We start from the raw sequence: 17,839 nt of genomic DNA on the forward strand, positions 1-17,839 counted from the left end.
GCAGTTTACCCTTATTACAGTATGAACCAACTGGCCCGATAAATCTTATTGCTGTAGGTGGATACCGCTTTCTCATGGTATCACTAATTCGGACAAGGGAGAACGCCAGCGAGCGTGAAACACGCGCAAACTGCCCGTCCGCACGGGCTGAAGGCTGCGGCGAGGCGTCTGCAGTGGAGCCCGATGAAACGGCGCTGCCATCTGGCGGCTGTCACAGAAGTGGCGACACCGGCTGTAAGCGCGCGGGCGGAGAGTTTTACAACTGAAGCTAGTCTAGTAACGTTGGACCGAGAGGAGATGGGACATCCCCATGCAACATTCCCCAATAAATGATGGCACTTTGGCGTTCACAGTATTGATTGTGCAGTAAGACCCCCTATCCCCGTTACCATTATGTGTACACTTTGACGCACCCTTATAGTGAGTTTGTATGTAGGTGCACTGGTGGAAAAAGGTAGGGGTTCTGTGGCACTTTCGAGAAGCTGGTGGAGTATTTCAAGGCCGGATGTTTGAGAATCCCTGGTTTACTGGCACGTCCTGCTCACTCGTAACACATTTAGCAAAAGTAAAATTTTATTGCAGTTTGCCTTTCAAGAGGCCCTGAAACACTTTGTGAACATAGTAATAAAATGTGGCAGATCTATAAAAGATGCTTCTGAGCATTAGCACACTGAGGATTTTTGTCAAGTGAAGGGGTTCCAAAACCTTTGTATGGAATCATGATTAAATATATACATTTGAATAAAGCCTACAATGAAAAACACTACATATTTCGACGATTCGGTTGGGCAATGGCCCACAGTCAAAAGCATTTTCGTGTCAAGATATAAAGAAATATTCATTTAATAGAAAGATAGCCTCTACCCTAATGAAGGGCCAAACCCGACTTATTGCTGCATGAAATACAAATTGAAGACCAGTAGCCATGGTTTCATTGCCAATTCATCCAACATCTTGTCTGCAGATACAAGAACTTCTCTGTGCACATTCAACAATGCTAGACCATTGTGTGCAAACAAAACAAGCAACCCCTCAACATTCTTAATACATTCTTGATAACGGCCATTATCAACGGGTTCTTCCGGTGGTAACAAAACTGGCCTACACTTTTGTGACTCATTTTATTTATGCTGCCAGTTACACTAATGCTTTACTAATAGAGAAAACAGGCTCCAAGGCATGGACGGTTCGGAGGAAATGGTGCACTGCCTGATGTGGGGTCTGATATATGGGATTCTCACACCGTACTCTTGGGACAAAGGAACGACAACACAGTAGTGCAAACAATCACAAGGGCATTTATTGCACCTTTCATACATCAATGCCCGCTAGCCGAGTTGCTATCCAGAAACATGCCGATGGGCGCGCGACAAATCTAGAAGTCCGACTCACCGCGTCCTCGCGAGCGAATATGTTCGCTCCATGCTGGATCCCAACGCCTGGTCGTTCGCGTGTGTAGTCACGCGAATCGTGGCGCGTTCGAAGGCGGCCACGCGAGGAGGTCTCGCAGAAGCCTGGGTCGCCGCGCGCTCGTGGGAGACGTCCCCGTGGCGCGCCGACCCGCCGGGAAAGAGGGGCGCTGCACGCGCGGCACGTCCGTGATGCTCGCTGTCTCCAACCCAAGAGAGCAAGCGCCTTCCTTTCGGCGCCCAAGTAACCGCGCAGCGGCGCGACACTCGCGCCATCTCTCGCACCACGCTTGTACCACTCCAACGCCGCGGCCCACGCGGCGACGCCGCACGGAGACGGGGCTATGCGGGAAAAACATCAGGGGAGGCGCGAGGGTCGCGCATCCCCACACTGATGAATCAAGTATGCCTATAGAAGTTCATATATAAGTTTAACTGATAAAATGCTAGCTAGAAATGCTACCTGCCCTAAAATGGCATTCGTGCACATGTCTATTTACGAAGGCTGTTTTGTGCAATAGTCGAGTGGATGACAATTTTCTCTTTCACGAACCTTCCTTCTCCTTGGGGGCTTCAGCAGAACTGACTTGTCCTGTTAAGCCTGTACCACACTGCATAACTGCCAATATTTTTCTTGCTTCTGTGATATATTTCTAGACAAACACCTAATCAAAATTTACCTCACACTCCCCTTCTCTTTCAAGTAATGTTTAAACAACCATTTTTTAAAGCTGACCAGAAAACATGAATGAAAGATTCTATGGTGACATTTTGTTTGGTCAACCTGGCTGTCAGATCCAGAAAGAAAGAGATGGAGGGGGAGTTACAACACATACACATACACATCCATTGTTCAAGGAAGCACCAAATGACACTAGCGACTCTGCTCGTAACAAGAAGAACCTTTATTGCTGTCTGCCCGTTAAGTATATACTTGTTGCAAGGTGCTGCCCCCTTGCTTTCAGTGCCACCTTGTAGCTGCAAACTCAAGGGCAAGGCGGTGACCACTATATCTTCCTTCCTGATAGAACTGCAGTTTCAACTTGCACCATGGTCTCACTGCACGACCGTATCGCACTTGCTTCCATTCATCATGTTCAGGCGATCTTGCTTCTACAGGCAGACCCTATATTTCATGCAAGGAAGTGTGGCCACAGGTCGCACAGGCGACATGCAGAAAGAACTTTGTAGTGACGTTCCTGGTGTTGTTGGTGAGGCTGCTGCCCATCCTTGGACATTCTGGTCTGCTGAGGAAGGCACCAGGCAGTGACAATTCCTTTGCAGAACGCTGCTAAGAGTCTCAACCACATACGATCGAGGTCGTTGAGCAGGGCTGAGGACAGGACCGCTGCATCCAATGTCCTTGATACACACGTCATTCCCTGGTTTCAAAGGACTCAGGAGGCCTGCACTGTGACGGCGTTTGTAATTTTCCACCTGTTGCACCTAGGCCACAGAATCCTGTGCCCTACACTTCTCGTGACTTGGCAATGCGGGCAGAAGGCGTTCTGGCAGCCCCGGAAGGCGAGCTTGCAGTTTCATCCCATAAGTAAATGTGCTGGAGAGATGCCCAAAACTCCAAGTTTATCTCGGCAAGCGAAAAGGGCCAGGTACGGATCGAAGCTTTTCTCAAGCAGGTCCTTCACGATCTGAACCATGCAAGCGAAAAGGGCCAGGTACAGATCGGAGCTTTTCTCAAGCAGGTCCTTCACGATCTGAACCATGTAATCTGCCTCACCATTACTCTGAGTGTATCAAGGACTGATTGTCTCATGGTGGAATCCATAACATAGAGCAAAATCAGCAAAATCTTTGGACATGAACTGAGGTCCCTCTGTCAACACAGCATCTGGAATCTGGAAGTGAGCAAAACAACTCTTCACCACGACAATGATCGCCGATGCTGATGCAGTCCCCAGCGTGACTACTTTAGGGAATCGGGAGTAGTAATCGACGATCAGAACATAGTCAGGTTTCTTTGAAGTGGAACAGGTCAATTCCCAGGCATTGCCATGGCCTCTCCGGTGAGGGAGTTGGTACCAGTGGCACAAACCTCAGCACACTTGGCACACAGAGTCACAAGGTGTTCAATATGCAGATTGCAATTTGGCCACCGAACACGCTCTCAGGCGCATTCTTGACAGCAGCGTACCCCTTGATGCCCCTCGTGCAGCAGTGCAAGGATGTCCTGGCGTTGAGAAGTTAGAACGTTGATATGGTGATCCAACAAAAGCAAGCCATCGTACACACTCAGTCTGTCTCTCTCTATCCAGTACCGTGCTATGTGGGTTGGTACTCTGTTCTTGGGTGGCCAACCTTTCTCACAATGTGTCACAACTGAGGAACACTCTCCATCCTCAGCTTGAAGATGACAGATATCATCTAATTGACTAGCCACTAGTGGAGATAGATCCTTGAAGACCTCTCCTATGTGGATTTTTAAGCTGTTAACGGTTTTCCAGATTGGCAAGTCACAGGGTGCTCATGATAGTGTATCGGCTCTAGCTAAGAGTTTCCCAGGTACATCAGCTCGATCCACATTCAGTGTACTCGAGGCAGCAAGATTTTCAGGTCCTTCCTCAAAAGGAGGGCTACAAGCAGATGATGATCCGACTTGACCTCAAAGTGTAGGCCACAAATGTACTGGTTGAACCTAGTCACGACCCACATGACAGCCAGATTCCTTTTCCGTTTGACTGTAGCATCCTTCTGTGGGAGTGAGGGATCTCGGAGCATAGGCCCCAGCATGTCGAATTCCAGAAGGTTGGTCCTGGAGCAAGACGGCACCCACGCCATGACAGCTTGCATCAGCCGATACTATAGTAGAGTAGTGTGAGTGGTACTTTGCCACAAATTTATTGGAGCTGAGCAATGACTTGATGTGAGTGAAAGCTTGCTCTTGGCTGTAGTCCCAATTCCAGGCGTTGTTCTTGTTCAAGAGTGAACGAATGGGTGTAGACGCCAGACAGGTCCAGAATGGAACTGGCCACATGGTTGGCCCCCCATTCCAAGCCATCAGTGAACACCGCTGACATCGATTGGTGGTGGGAGGTCCATGATAGCCTAGTCCTTATCTGGATCTTGTGAAATTCCCTGCATGATAACGACGACTCCTAGAAACTTGACACAAGAAGCTCGAAACTGACACATCTCTTCATTGAAAGTGATGCCTGCTTGATTTAGACGTCAGCTAGGTGTCGGTCGTGCTTTCGGTGGTCGCTACCAAAGACTAGCATATTGTCTATTATATTGACAACTCTGGTAGTGCCTTCTAATAGTCGTCACATGAAGCGCTGAAAATATTCGGGCACTGTCGCAATGCTGAAGGGAAGGCATCTGTAGTAACAGAGGCTAAAGGGAGTGATGAACACTGTCAGTTTTTCACTCTCTCGACTTACTTTGATTTAGTGGAAGCTGGATCTTGCATCGAGCTTGGAAAAGACTCTTGCACCATAAAGCTGGCCTAAGATGTCTTAAACTGTTGGCAGAATGTGCTGTTACCGCTGGATGACCTTCTTAAGCTTCGTCAAGTCAACACAAAGCCTGTACCCACCCGATGGCTTCGGTACAACGACAAGGCCGGAACACCATGCGGTTGGCGTGTCAACCTTTCGGATGACTCCTCGGGTTTCCATGTCATCCAGTTCCTTCTTCACGTGCTCAAGCACGGGGAGGGGTATTCATCATGGAACACTGACAACGTTTTTAACAGTTGCAACTCGTTTTCAAACAGAAAAACAGACGCAGTCACTAATACAACTCATGCCTCTCTCTTTTCTGCGATATGCCTCCAAAATTTCTCTTGCTAACGTGTCACCACTCCTGCCAAGCATCTTTATCTCACGCAGTAGTGGCTGGCATGTTCCTTCCAGGCAAACCGTGCAATGCGCAAGTAAATGCGCATTACCTTTTTTGATTACAGACAATTCACGCTCCCAGGCCCGGTCATTGACACATCTCCCCGTTTGTCCAGCATAGGACTTCCCACACTTTAGTGGTATCTCGTATATAATGCCCGTCACACATTTCACGTACTGTCTAGTGTGCTTTTTCTGGCATGCTGACTTTTTGCCAGGATGCAAGTTGGCTGGACTTTGTCCGCGCATAAGACGCGTTTGGCTACCTCATTAAATTTGGTTACCTTATTACTAATCACTCAAAGGGCGGTCACCTGTTTCTCGCTCGATTAGTACTCACAGGGGGGTGAGTACAGGAAGGATGCCACTGTGCATGCGTTTCCTTTTCTTTGTTTTTTTGGGGGGGAGACTCGTGATATTGTGGGGAGCACACGCGCCCATCTTCCCCCGCGCCGTCGCGTCGAGCGCCGGCATAGACTGGGGAGAGGCGCACTATGCCCTCTCCCGATTCTCTATCGCGACGCGCGCGCGCCCTTCCACCCCCACTCGCGGGCGGGTAGCTTACGGGCGAGGAGGACATTCCCCTCGCCCAGGTAAAAAGGTACAAAACAGCGCGACCGGGGGAGACTCTCTCTCTCTGAGGCCGGACCCCTAACCTGCCGGACTGGAGTACCTGCTGCAACCCGTGAGTGACCACGTTGCCTGACTATCCCGGGCAACGAGGCCAGCCTATTTATTACTATTACAGAGAGGACATCCCTCTGCAAGTGTTCGATATTGCTAGTAGCAATAAACGTTGTTACCGTTGACACCGCTGGTTGCCTTATTTGTCCGAACCCGACGTAGCCGCGATTCCCGCGCTACGGGTTAGGAGTACCACGAAGCGACTGCGTGGGGCTAGATCCGGAGCTCGCCTTCAGCCCTAGCCGCACGCAGAGTGGAACCCCCACAATATCTAATTGCGTCTGTTTGGCGATAAGACGAAAATTCGTGGAAGTTTGTCACACGTTTTGCTTTTTTGACCGGCACACAACCACACAGTTTTCTTGAGTGGGCTCACCTATGCAGTTCGATAACGCTATGGACGTAAATATTGGTGTAAGAGCAGGAACATTTCAGACTTGCGAAATATTCTCATGTGCACATATTCTAGGCCTTGAACTATAACAATGCATCAAATTTCTAATTCTTATGAGTTTATTTCCTTTTTTATTGTTGTTATTCATGAATAAAGAGTACATATATAACAACGCAAAATATTTTTTCTCCCTTTACAGTCACCCTAGAAAAATTATGGCAAATTTTTTTCGAAATATGTCTATTAGAAGAATTGGAATCTGCAATAAAAACAAATCGACACTGGGCGGTTGCATGTGGTGAAAAAAATCGACCCTGAAAGAGTTAATTGACTCGGATGACCAGTAGGGCACAAAATCAAGGGCTAAAGTGTATAACGAAACTGATGAGCTACACGCTGAGCAGACTGTACAACTTTAATAATTCAGCGCGGCTTTTCTGCCCAACTGCCCCCATGAAGTGAGTGCTAGTTCAAATCATCTTCAACTGGTCTGCATATATGCAAATGCACAGCAGTTTTATAAAACATTCATAATACATACTAAAGCGCAAAACAGTTTTCATTTTCTTGTGACCTAGTTACAATTATCCCACCAAACACGCCCACACTCCAAAGACGCTGACGTTGAAATGGATTGCTTCGACTTGGATTGCAGGGCTAAGCACTAACCAACGCATGTCTATGGCTGTGTGGTTGCCACTGAACAAGCACATCCTGCTAAATTTGGGAACTTCATTTGAAATTAGTGCTTTAGCGCAGGTTGGTGTAGCTTAACGGTTTCATGTAAGATGGTGCAATTGGCGCAGCACTTCCATCCCTGCTAAGTAACTGGTAGCTTGCTAAATTCTTGTTATGCAGTGCTTGGAGGCTCCTAAGAATGAGCCCAAGGTTCACACCAATTAATTTTTGTGATAAGTTTTCTCATATTCCATAATCGAAATCTACTACTCGGTATTCACACACTCCTACAATAAAGGGTTAGAATAGGAGCCCATGTTAACAAACACCATGCAAGCATCAGTCAGCAGTGAGCCCTTACCATTTTCCTGGTGAGCACAGTCAACCCAGTTGTACTCGTTGGCCAGTGTAATGAGCTCAAATTCAGTCAACACAATGTTGAGGTGCCAGGTGTAGGGGACAAAGCGAAGAATATCTGGCCGAGCCTTACTTGCCCAGTCTTCCACCAAGGCTGCAATGGAGAGTCAAGGACACCTCTAACACAAGGCACAAAAGTCTAGCCTAATAGAAGCTTGGATGGCAGATATGTATGGCAAGGGTCTGTAACAATTAAACTCTCCCTCAAGCTTCTACATGCACACAAAAATAGTACACCGAATTCTCCACTCTTGTTTCATTCTTGCTGTGCAGCAAGTCAACACTATCAATTAAGACTCACATTTGCCAGCTTTCAGGAAGTCTTGTGCAAGGTGCAACTATAATTGCACAGCATTCCCAAGTAAACACTACACAGTCACAGTAATATATAGGCACCAGGGGTGTAGCCGAGGGGGGGGGGGGCACTTATGGTGTGTCAGACCCCCCCCCCCCCCCCAATGTTTCCGTGCTGTCATGTACTGCCAACTAAAACAACCCCCAGCACCGGATTTCATTGTGTATTTTGTGTAGAATGTGTTTTTCACATTTGAAAAGACATTTCAGCGTGAACATTGCGAACTCGGGTTGGATTTCGCAGCAGTGCCTACGCACCGGGAGTCACATAACACAAGGAGTCCCATCCGAGCACAAAGTTTCAAGGGAGTTTTGATGGCCAGCAGGCTGGTTGCGACATCTTGCAGTAGCCACGGACTCTATGGAGCGCATGGATTTGAATTCCGAAACTTTATGGGTATAAAGTTCTTATGAACTTTTGATGCGAAAGATGCATTGACATTTCCAAAGTCATGCTTTAGATTTTCAATTCCGGAACTTTGAGGGCTTAATGTTATAAACATTTGATGCCAAAGGAGCATTAACTTTTCTAAAGTCATACATCGGACCATACAACGAGACAAGCCAAATCAAAACGCTATCGGACAAGTTGACAAAGTGCGCAGCGACGTCCGATGAGACGAAGCTTTGTGATGGTTCATTTGTGCCGCCATGTCACAGAAAAGAATGAAGTCTAGGGTTTGCAAGGAAAGAACATGGCTGAATAAGCGTACACTCGTCAACTGAAAAAATTCAAAACCACAGATTGACGTTTCGGCGCCCAATACAGGTGCCTTGTTCACAATAAACGAATGCATGATGGTCTTTATTATATATGTGTCGGAAGACGTAATGCGCTTGCATACAACTCAGGGAGGGTTACCCGTGCCCAGTTTATCGTGTTTGTAGTAGATTGCATGCAGAATGATTCAAGGAGCAATCGGGATGATAAATTTTTTCTCTCTTTTGATTATAGAAGCCGAATGCCAGTTAATACTGTGTCCAGTCTTTTCGTGAAGCTCTGCCAGGGCGTTGGAAAGCATGTGTCCTTTGGCTACATCCCTGCGGTGCTGCTGTAGCCTTCTTTTAAAGTTCCTTGTCTCGCCTACGTAGCACGCCTGGCAGTCCTGGCAAGGAATTTTGTAGATGACGCCCGGAAATTTTTCTTTTTCGAGGCGGTCTTTGATCCGGACGAGTTTTTGTTTTAGCTTGCTTGAAGGGACGTGGCAGATTTGTACATCATATTCTTTGAAAATTCTTGACATTGACTCGCTCACGCCTCATGCATAGGGGAGAAATGCCCGTTTTCTTGTTCTCATCAGCCTTACGGGGGGTTCAGCTGCATGCTTTTCTTCAGTCTTTATAATCTGGCTGGGGTAGCCATTGCTGACCAAATGCAGCATCACTCCCTTCAACTCAGCTCTGCGTGCGTCAGTAGTCGAGCACAAACAGAATGCACAGCTGAACAATGTCGAGGCAACAGATCGTTTTTGTCCAAGGGGATGGACCGAATCAAAGTTCAGATATTTCCCTGTGTGGGTAGGCTTTCAATAAACACTTGTGAAAAGGCTGGATGCAGTGCGCATGACTTCAACGTCAAGGAAAGCCAAGTGACTATTAACTTCTTCTTCAACGATGAATTCTATTGTGCTTTGGAAAGAGTTCAGGTGCTGCAGAAAAGGTACGATGTCTTCGCGGCAGATAATGGAACAACAGTCGTGACATACCGCAGGAACAATTTTGGGGTGGTTTTGGGGTGGGCTGGAACATCATCACGGCTTTTATCTTCATGGGCTTCCAAAGCAATGTTGGCACACGACACTGACACCAAAGCTCCCATTGCCATTCCAAACACCTGCCTGTAAAATGATCCATTAAATGAAAAATATGTGTTGTGTAAGCAAAAATCCAAGAGGAGGCACACGTCGTCGACTTCGAATGGGGTGCGTGAAGGCAGCGATGTGTCGTTTTGCAATGCTGTTCGGCAGCAGTCAACAGCATAATCCACAGGTATGCGTGTGAACATAGACTTAACGTCAAAGGAAACCATGACGTCTCCGCTGTCTAAAGTCACGTTCCTGAACTTGCCGACAAAATCAGCGGAGTCCTTTACGTACGTCGGTGTTCGTCCAACGAGGGGTTGGAGCACACCATGAAGATAGGCAGAGAGACAGTGCAACAGAGAGCGAGTGTAGTCTACTACAGGTCGCAGCGGGACATTTGGTTTGTGAACCTTGGGCAGGCCGTATATTGCAGGAGCTGAGCCATTGTGGCACAGCAGCTGGTTATACAGACAGAAAAAAATATCAAGATTTTTTCACCTGTGCCAACGCATCCATGTCAAGACACTGAAGCCAGCAAAGGTGACTACGTTCTTATTTATTTTACTTTTAATTTTATTCGCGAGGACACATTGAGCCTCTTCAATTTTCTTGTTCTCAATATCCGCGGGCTGCCAGAGCCAGCCAGGGTGCATGCGTTTTTCTCGTGCTCCGTACACCTAACGGCGTACTTTGCTGTGCATTCTTTTTTGTCTGGCCAAGTGGATTTTCGCCTGGCAGAGTTTTGGACGCTTTCTGGCTAGCATACAAGAAAAAGAAACAATGGTCGCTTGCCGCCATCACTGTGGGGTCTCGAAGGATTGCAACACGTTTGTTTGAGCGCAAATTCTCCAGAAAGTCTTATCTCGCCGGTGTAGGATACCTGTCAGTATGCATATGGTTCTGTGTGGACCAAGCGTTTCACGTTTTCTTCGATATTCCTTTAATAGCCACATTAGGTGCCCAAACTAGGCATTTGATTTTGGCCAACATGCTTTCCTTTGCATTCTTCCACTTCGGTGCCCCGGTCTCACAAAAGAAAAAGAAACAAATAAAGACATTCTTGCAGTGCAGAGAAATGTCGCACGGTGAAAGTTCGGTTTTGTTACTTCTTCTTTTGTGGAAAATAATGGGCCATGGAATGGTTCATTTGCCGGATACTCTTAGGCCCGTATTCACAAACCAACCTTATCTTAACGCTATAACGAGCCCTTTTATAAGGATGAGGAAAGTATAAGGTTGAGAAAAGGCCAAGGTATGATTCAGAAGCGTCCCTTATTGCGTGAAAAGGCGTCCTTATCGAAGGCGGCCTTATCGTCATAAGAGATGAGCATGGGTGCGAGGCTATAAACTTTTCTTGGCCTTAAACCGCTCAGTTATTAAAAAGGAAACACATTTTTGTCGCTGAGAACAATAAATATAAAAATTGGATGGCGCATTATTACGCATTGTGAAAAAGCAATGTGAAAAGAGCGAGTTCTAGCTGTTGCGCGTCTCTCATCTGCAGATGAGAGACGCGCAAAAAAAACGCAACGCGTGTTGCCATGGCAACACGCGTTGCCGTTTTTTTTTTTTTTTCCATTTGCGGTGCTTCACTTTCCATTTCCATTTTGCGGTGCTCGAGCGCAGTTCCTTCACTTTTTCTCTTGTGTGTTAGCTATAACTTGCGCTTTGTACGTTAGATGCTGTAAATATTGCGCGTATTTATTTATTTATTTCCTTATTTGTTCATTTATTTGTGTTTTGAAGTGTTCGTTTGCTTATTGTAAGATCTGTTGTGGGAATGGCTACTGAGAGGAAAAAAATCAACCTTACGGAGGAGGAGCGGGGAATTTTGATTGACTTGGTGACGAGAGAGAGCAACGTGCTGGAGAACAAGCGTACTGATGCGGTGTCCCTGAGCGAGAAGAAAAAGAAATGGCAGCAGATAGAACAACAGTTCAACAGTAAGAACGGAGTCCACCCGCGCACGGAGCATCAGCTACTCAAGTGTTGGGACAACTTGAAAGAGAAGTGGCGGCACGGGCGAACCGCGATCATCTGGGCTCGGAGCAAGTGGCAGGATGGAGAGAAGGTGTACCACCGCTCGTTTTGAAAAGCGGAACCTGCGAAGAAACTCGCCGTCGTTGTACATCTCCATGACATACTGACGGTCCCTGAGAACACGCCGGATGAGCTTTACATAAGGAAGGGCTTCCCGAACATCGGCTTCCCTTAATAGGGTGACAAAATCGACTAGCTCCGAAAAGCTGCTTGCGTGGTCGGCCATAATAAGTGACGCGTTAAGGTAGCTGCCGGGCTACCTTAAGGAACGCTCCTTTTCCGAGCCGGTAAGGTTAAGGAAAGGTTCGATTTAAGCATAAGGTTTGTTTATGAAACGCGTTAAGGCGCTGAAAAGGTAAGGAAGGCAAAAGATAAGTATAAGGTTGGTTTGTGAATACGGGCCTATATATTATTGCGATAGCAATGATATGTATACTCCAGGTGCATTCCTACCGTCGCCATCGCCGTCATGTTCCATATAAAGCCCCAAGGGCAATAACATCGTGACCACACACCGCACGCTGTATGTGCGCGTGAAATCGTAGGGGGGGAGGGGGGGCATGGGTGAGCCAACGATGGTGGCTTAGTCTTGTGTACGCAAGGAAGGAAAGCGCACACAAGTGCCACCTTCCGCCACGCGCGATACATCAGGGGGAGCGGAGAAAGGGCGGGGGAGCCTTAGGTTTCTCTGATCTGTCATTCAGTGATAGCGCAACATGTTTATTTTCCTTTTTTTTTTAAGCATTATAAAGAGTGACTTTTTCTTAGATACATAGATTTATCGGAGACTTACACCAATATTTAAACATCTTGTTCCAAGGTTTGGTGCACACGTGCAGTGAACTTTGTTCCCAGTGACACCTTTTTGCCCTTTATCAAGCTGTATCTTAGCATTTGTATATTCCATTGTATCTCCGCATTTCTAATGTACGAGGGCGAGTCAAATGAAAGTGAGCCATTAAACCCTGCGCAATAATGGTTCTGTTCATTATCTGCAAGGCATGCACATAGCACACAGGCATCTCTCATTTAGAAAAGTGACATGCAGGTGTGAGTATAAACATTCTTTAATGCTCTCATACACTGGGTTGAACATGGTTGCGTGACATAATGAACGCTCTAAAAGTTGAACAGCGTGGTGTTGTGAGGTTTTTGACAGCTAAAGGCTTTTTCCAAAAAGAAATCAGTCACCGTATGGCTGCCGTGTACATTGAACATTGCATTTCACTGGCTACTGTAAAGTGTAGGAGCAAATGGTTCAAAGAAGGATGTGAAAGTTGCAAAGATGATCTAAGACCATGCCAAAGCCACCGTGCAATCACCTCCAACACAATTGCAAAGCTTGATGAGCTGATTAGACAAGAACGGAGGATAAGTATTGATGAACTGGCAGAGTGTGTGAACATCAGTCATGGTTCAGTTCACACCACAATTCATAAACATCTCAATTATCGGCTCTTGTGTGTGCAATGGATGCCCAAGAATTTGAACCACCGCCAGAAGACGGAGAGGTTCAGCGCTGCCTCAACTCATCTGATCCGGTATCTCAAAGAGGGTGACAACTTCTTGTCTTCAATAGTGACCAGAGACGAATAATGGTTGCTGCTACTACGAGCCTGAAACAAGACGACAATGCTTACAGTGGAAACATTCGAACTCACCACCCCCGAAGAAAGCAAAGGCCATCATTTCTGCCGGAAAGGTGTTGTTCACTTTTTTTTTATATCATCAGGGACCATCACTGATCGAATTTCCTTAACCTGGAGAGACTATCAATTGTTTCTGATATTGTGAAACGCTGGATCGGCTGCATGTCACAATCAAGAACAAACGACGTGGAAAATTGAGTAATGGGGTCATCTTGCTCCAGGACAATGCCCGTGGCCACGTTGCTGATGTCATTACCACAAAACTGGCAAAGTTCATGTGAGAAAGGCTGCAACGTCTGCCATACAGCCCATACCTGTCACCTTACGACTTCCACATTTTGGAGCAACTGAAAAAACCGCTCAAGGAAACCAGATTTGTGTCGGATAATAACGTGAAAGACTCTGTTACAGATTTTTTGACGCAACAACCCAGGCAGTTTTATGAGACGGGAATCACACGACTAATTAGTCAGTGGAACAAATGTCTAAATCCTCATGGAGACTACTTTTAAAGTACCCCGTTTGTCATACATTAGCATTGACTCACTTTCTTTTGACTCTCCCTTGTATATATTGAAGAACTCCTGGTTTTTATATGTGCTCTCAGTTGCAACTATAATTTTGGTGCAATTACTCACAATACAAAACCGGTGACAACTGTTCCTGCGCAATACGTTGGGATGGACAAAGGACAGCATCACTGAGATTTTTCCCTGGCCGTTGAATATATAAAAATGTAAACAAGGCTCTTGAATGATAAAGTTTAAATTAACTTATGGGGTTTTACGTGCCAAAACCACTTTCTGGTTATGAGACACGCTGTAGTGGAGGACTCCGAAAATTTCGACCACCTGGGGTTCTTTAACATGCATCTAAATCTAAGTACACAGGTGTTTTCGCATTTCGCCCCCATCGAAATGCATCCGACCTGGCTGGGATTTGATCCCGCGACCTCGTGCTCAGCAGCCCAATACCATAGCCACTGAGCAACCATGGCGGGTGTGACAGTTTCATTAGCATATTTGTCCTCAACTTGTTCATTTCACAGCCTTAACATTTTTCATATGAGCGGCATGCACTGCTTTGCTAGTTTCGAACTGATATAGTTCTAAAGTTCGTGTGATATTTTCTTTGCCTATTAAGTAAACAAAGAACATAGAAGCATTAATATCAGTTATTTCGGGCAAAAGTTTTGGGACATACGATATATTCTTTTATGAAAAAAATATATATTTTGCTTGTCTTGACAGTGCGTAACATTCAAGAATTCGTTTGCAACATCTTTGGTAATGACAATGCAATTATTATTCATATATTTGATCCTTCTACAAAGGAGGAGATGCAGCAATGTGAGCCCCCCCCCCCTCGAACAAAATTTCTGGCTACGCCACTGATAGGCACAGTGAAAACTTAGCTGACGGGGAGGAGGGGTTCAATTGGGCATACCAAATTTGCTCCTGATGATACAATTTGCATGTTGATGATATTTGCTTGATGAGACATTTGCATAAATGAATAAAATTCTGTGATTTTACATGCTGAAACCACGATATGATCAGGAGGCATGTTGTAGTGGAAGACTGCTGATATTTTGACCACCTCGGGTTTTTTAATGTGCACCTTATGCAGGGTACATAGAATGCGCATTCTTGCATTTTGCCCACATTGAAATGCGGCCGCTGATGCCGGGATTTGGTGCCACACCCTTGAGGTTAGCAGTGCAACACGAAAGCCACTGCACCACCATCGCAATGGCACCAAACGCAATGGCACCAAACGCAATGTTATCGCAACGTTATCGCAATGTTATCGCACCAAACGTTATCGCAATGGCACCAAACAAACGATGCCACTATACTGCAGCTTTGACACGAAAAGTTGTGCTAGCCACAGAGGCATCGTCAAACGTACAAGCTGGGCGAGACTTCGGCAACGCTGAGAAAAATGTCTTATGTTGGAGGGGGCTACAGTGTGAGGGCACACATCGAAGCGGTGACAGGCTCTTATGGCCTAGTATTCCCTCTTATGTGTTGCCCAAGCCTCAGCCTGGCAAATGCCCCTTCTTGGGCAATCAGCCGGGCGGGCACTTTGTTGGCAAGCCGGCTATACTGACTGGAGGGCTTTTCCTGTTCTTTCCTCAGCGTCGTCAAGTCTTCTTCCTGCGCCTGGTCCCATTGTGCCGCCAGTCTTGCTGACCATGAGGCCAGCTGTCCCTGCTCCTGCCACTGTGATAGGCTCCTACCTTGGAGGGCCACAAACTTGTGCCTGCCTTGCCTCTAGCTACCTAGGCCACTACTCACTGTGGCTGGTGCACCCAGTTAAGTGCACCAGCACCAGTGTTAAGCCCCTGGCCAAGGGTGGTTACTCCAGTTGATGCTGCTATAGCCTGGCTGCCAGTCATCCCGGTCTGCCATTCCAGACAGCACGCAATCCGAGGAGCCCAGCAACTTTTGTGGTGGCCACTGCGCCAAAATGGCAGCCACGGCTCGTGCGTTCCTGGCAGCTCCTGTCCGGTGGACTTCAAGCGTTGCAGGCTGACCTATGGTGCTGCCCACCCAGTCTTTCCTGGGCTGCCGTCCATTCCTGGGGCGTGGAACTTTCATGACCAAGGCAGCCTTGTACTTGTACAATTTTTTTTTTCTTTTCGAGTGCATTGTACCTTGCCCTTGTCCGCTGTACTCTACATAGTGTGAATCTAAGGGTATCACGGCCCAGTCAGGCAAACTACTGCCTTTAGCCACACTCAATGAGACTGCTGTATATTATCTGTGCTGTGCATCTCAAATGCTCAATAACAGGAAAAAATGACCAGCAATGCGAGAACTACACGAACCTTTGTCTAAGTAAGAAATACACATGCTATGAACAACAGGAGGAAGGTCAGCACCTCAAACAAGCACAAAATTACTCAGCACAATACCTTGAAAGAAGCCCTTGTGTGTGTGCAGCAATGTGAGTGAGCTGCGGCAGCCAGCCAAGCTGCACTGCCAATCTTGATGGCCATTCCAGATAAGTGGGTACTTGCCTTGTACATCAAACTGGACAGTAAGAAAAAGAAAGGCTTAGGAGCATTGCACAATATTTAAGAAATGGCCCCATATTGATTCAAGCATATTTTACCACTTGACAGTGTGTGTAAAAGTGGCCACTTTTCATCTCAAAAGAAAAACAAACACCACCTTCACAGAAATTTTGATATAGCAACTATAGCTGCTGCTGCTACTGTGACTGTGACACTTCTTCTGAGGTGGCTGTGGTCCTGCCATGCCCAATATTTTATCACCACTCTCAGTGCATTTGGGATCATTTCGAATTAAGTGCATGGCTACTGTCGCTAAATGACATGCAACTACATTCTGCAATTTCCCTTTGTTTCACTGAATCACATGTGAACCCACGGCCCAGCAACACAAACACAAATCTAATAACTATTGACCAACACAGAGAATTAAAATGCTTCCACAGTGTTTACATATATTTCACACACTACTAAAGGCACTGGACCATGTAAATAAAGTAGACCAAAAAAGTTTAGTGCTATTTTATTTCTGAACAACTAAGTGACTGCTGACACCAGAGTTGGTGAAGGAACCATAGAAATAAATGAGAGTGTTCAAGTAGTGCATGTCTAGAAATGGTGCTAGTTATTAGCTTGCTTGTTCCTTAGGAAACCTGGCGAAACTTCCGTTGAACTCTTTGCCGCTGATGCAGCGCTTTCTCAAAGTGAAGCCACGGCATGTTGTTGTGATACACCACTAAGCCAGATGCCTCTATGCGGCTTAGAAATCAAAAATCGAAACTGTAACCCATATATGATCAGGCTCGATTGGCAAGGAAAGGGTGAGTTTAGGAAATGAGAAATATTCACAGAAGCATTATGGCACATTCACAAACGTGAACTATCATTTCAATCGTCCCTAGATGCGAGCTTCCAAGTCTACATCTTTACGCATTCTGCAATAGGGGTGAGCTTTTGGCTAGCTTAGAGACGTCTGTAGTGCGTAGAACAAGGGATAGTATGTGTGTCTGTGCCCTTGTTTATTTTGCACTTTTTCCTCTATTAACATTAAGCATTCAGACGCATTCTTACATTTATGCACTTCAATGAGTGCTTGCAATGCGATGCAATGCAATGAGCTAGCATGAAGGAAGAAGATAGTAGTGTGCCGCAGGCAATACCAATCCAAGCCAGAGGCATGGTGAACTGCCTGCTGTATTATAATAAGCTGGACCTTCATTAGGTCGATTCAAGGACCAATCGCAAGAAAACCACCAAAATAATGCCTGAACTTTGCTAGCAAACATCTCTAATTTCATTCAGTATATGTGAAGAGGGCAAATGGGTCAGGAATAGCTACTTTTATGGCCTGAAGTGAGCAGACTTGGTGCCGCCATGCCGAGCAATGATGTAGTTTCTGAAAAACAAAAGTTGTGGGGATGCTCGACTCTCACGCATCCCCTGATGCTGTTATCCCGCATGGCTCTTACGTCTCCTGTAATCTGGCTTGTCCATGTCCGGTGTGGTTGCAGCATAGTACGAGAGATGGCACGAGTG

At 46.4% G+C, this 17,839-nt stretch overlaps 1 protein-coding gene across 4 annotated transcripts in view; it reads right to left on the minus strand.

Annotated features, from left to right (window-relative positions):
- The window catches only part of tweek (transmembrane protein KIAA1109 homolog tweek), a 576,634-nt gene that overhangs the window by 476,824 nt on the left and 81,971 nt on the right, over nucleotides 1–17,839 (minus strand). For all 4 annotated transcript variants that reach the window (XM_070534911.1, XM_070534912.1, XM_070534910.1 and 1 more), the window contains 2 exons: nucleotides 16,205–16,322; nucleotides 7,384–7,533 (listed from right to left, as the gene is read on the minus strand). In XM_070534911.1, the coding sequence (XP_070391012.1) occupies nucleotides 7,384–7,533; nucleotides 16,205–16,322 (268 nt within the window). The remainder of the gene's footprint in view (nucleotides 1–7,383; nucleotides 7,534–16,204; nucleotides 16,323–17,839) is intronic.

Source organism: Dermacentor albipictus, chromosome 3 (assembly GCF_038994185.2).
Source record: "Dermacentor albipictus isolate Rhodes 1998 colony chromosome 3, USDA_Dalb.pri_finalv2, whole genome shotgun sequence".
In the NCBI taxonomy this organism is placed as follows: Eukaryota; Metazoa; Arthropoda; class Arachnida; order Ixodida; family Ixodidae; genus Dermacentor; species Dermacentor albipictus.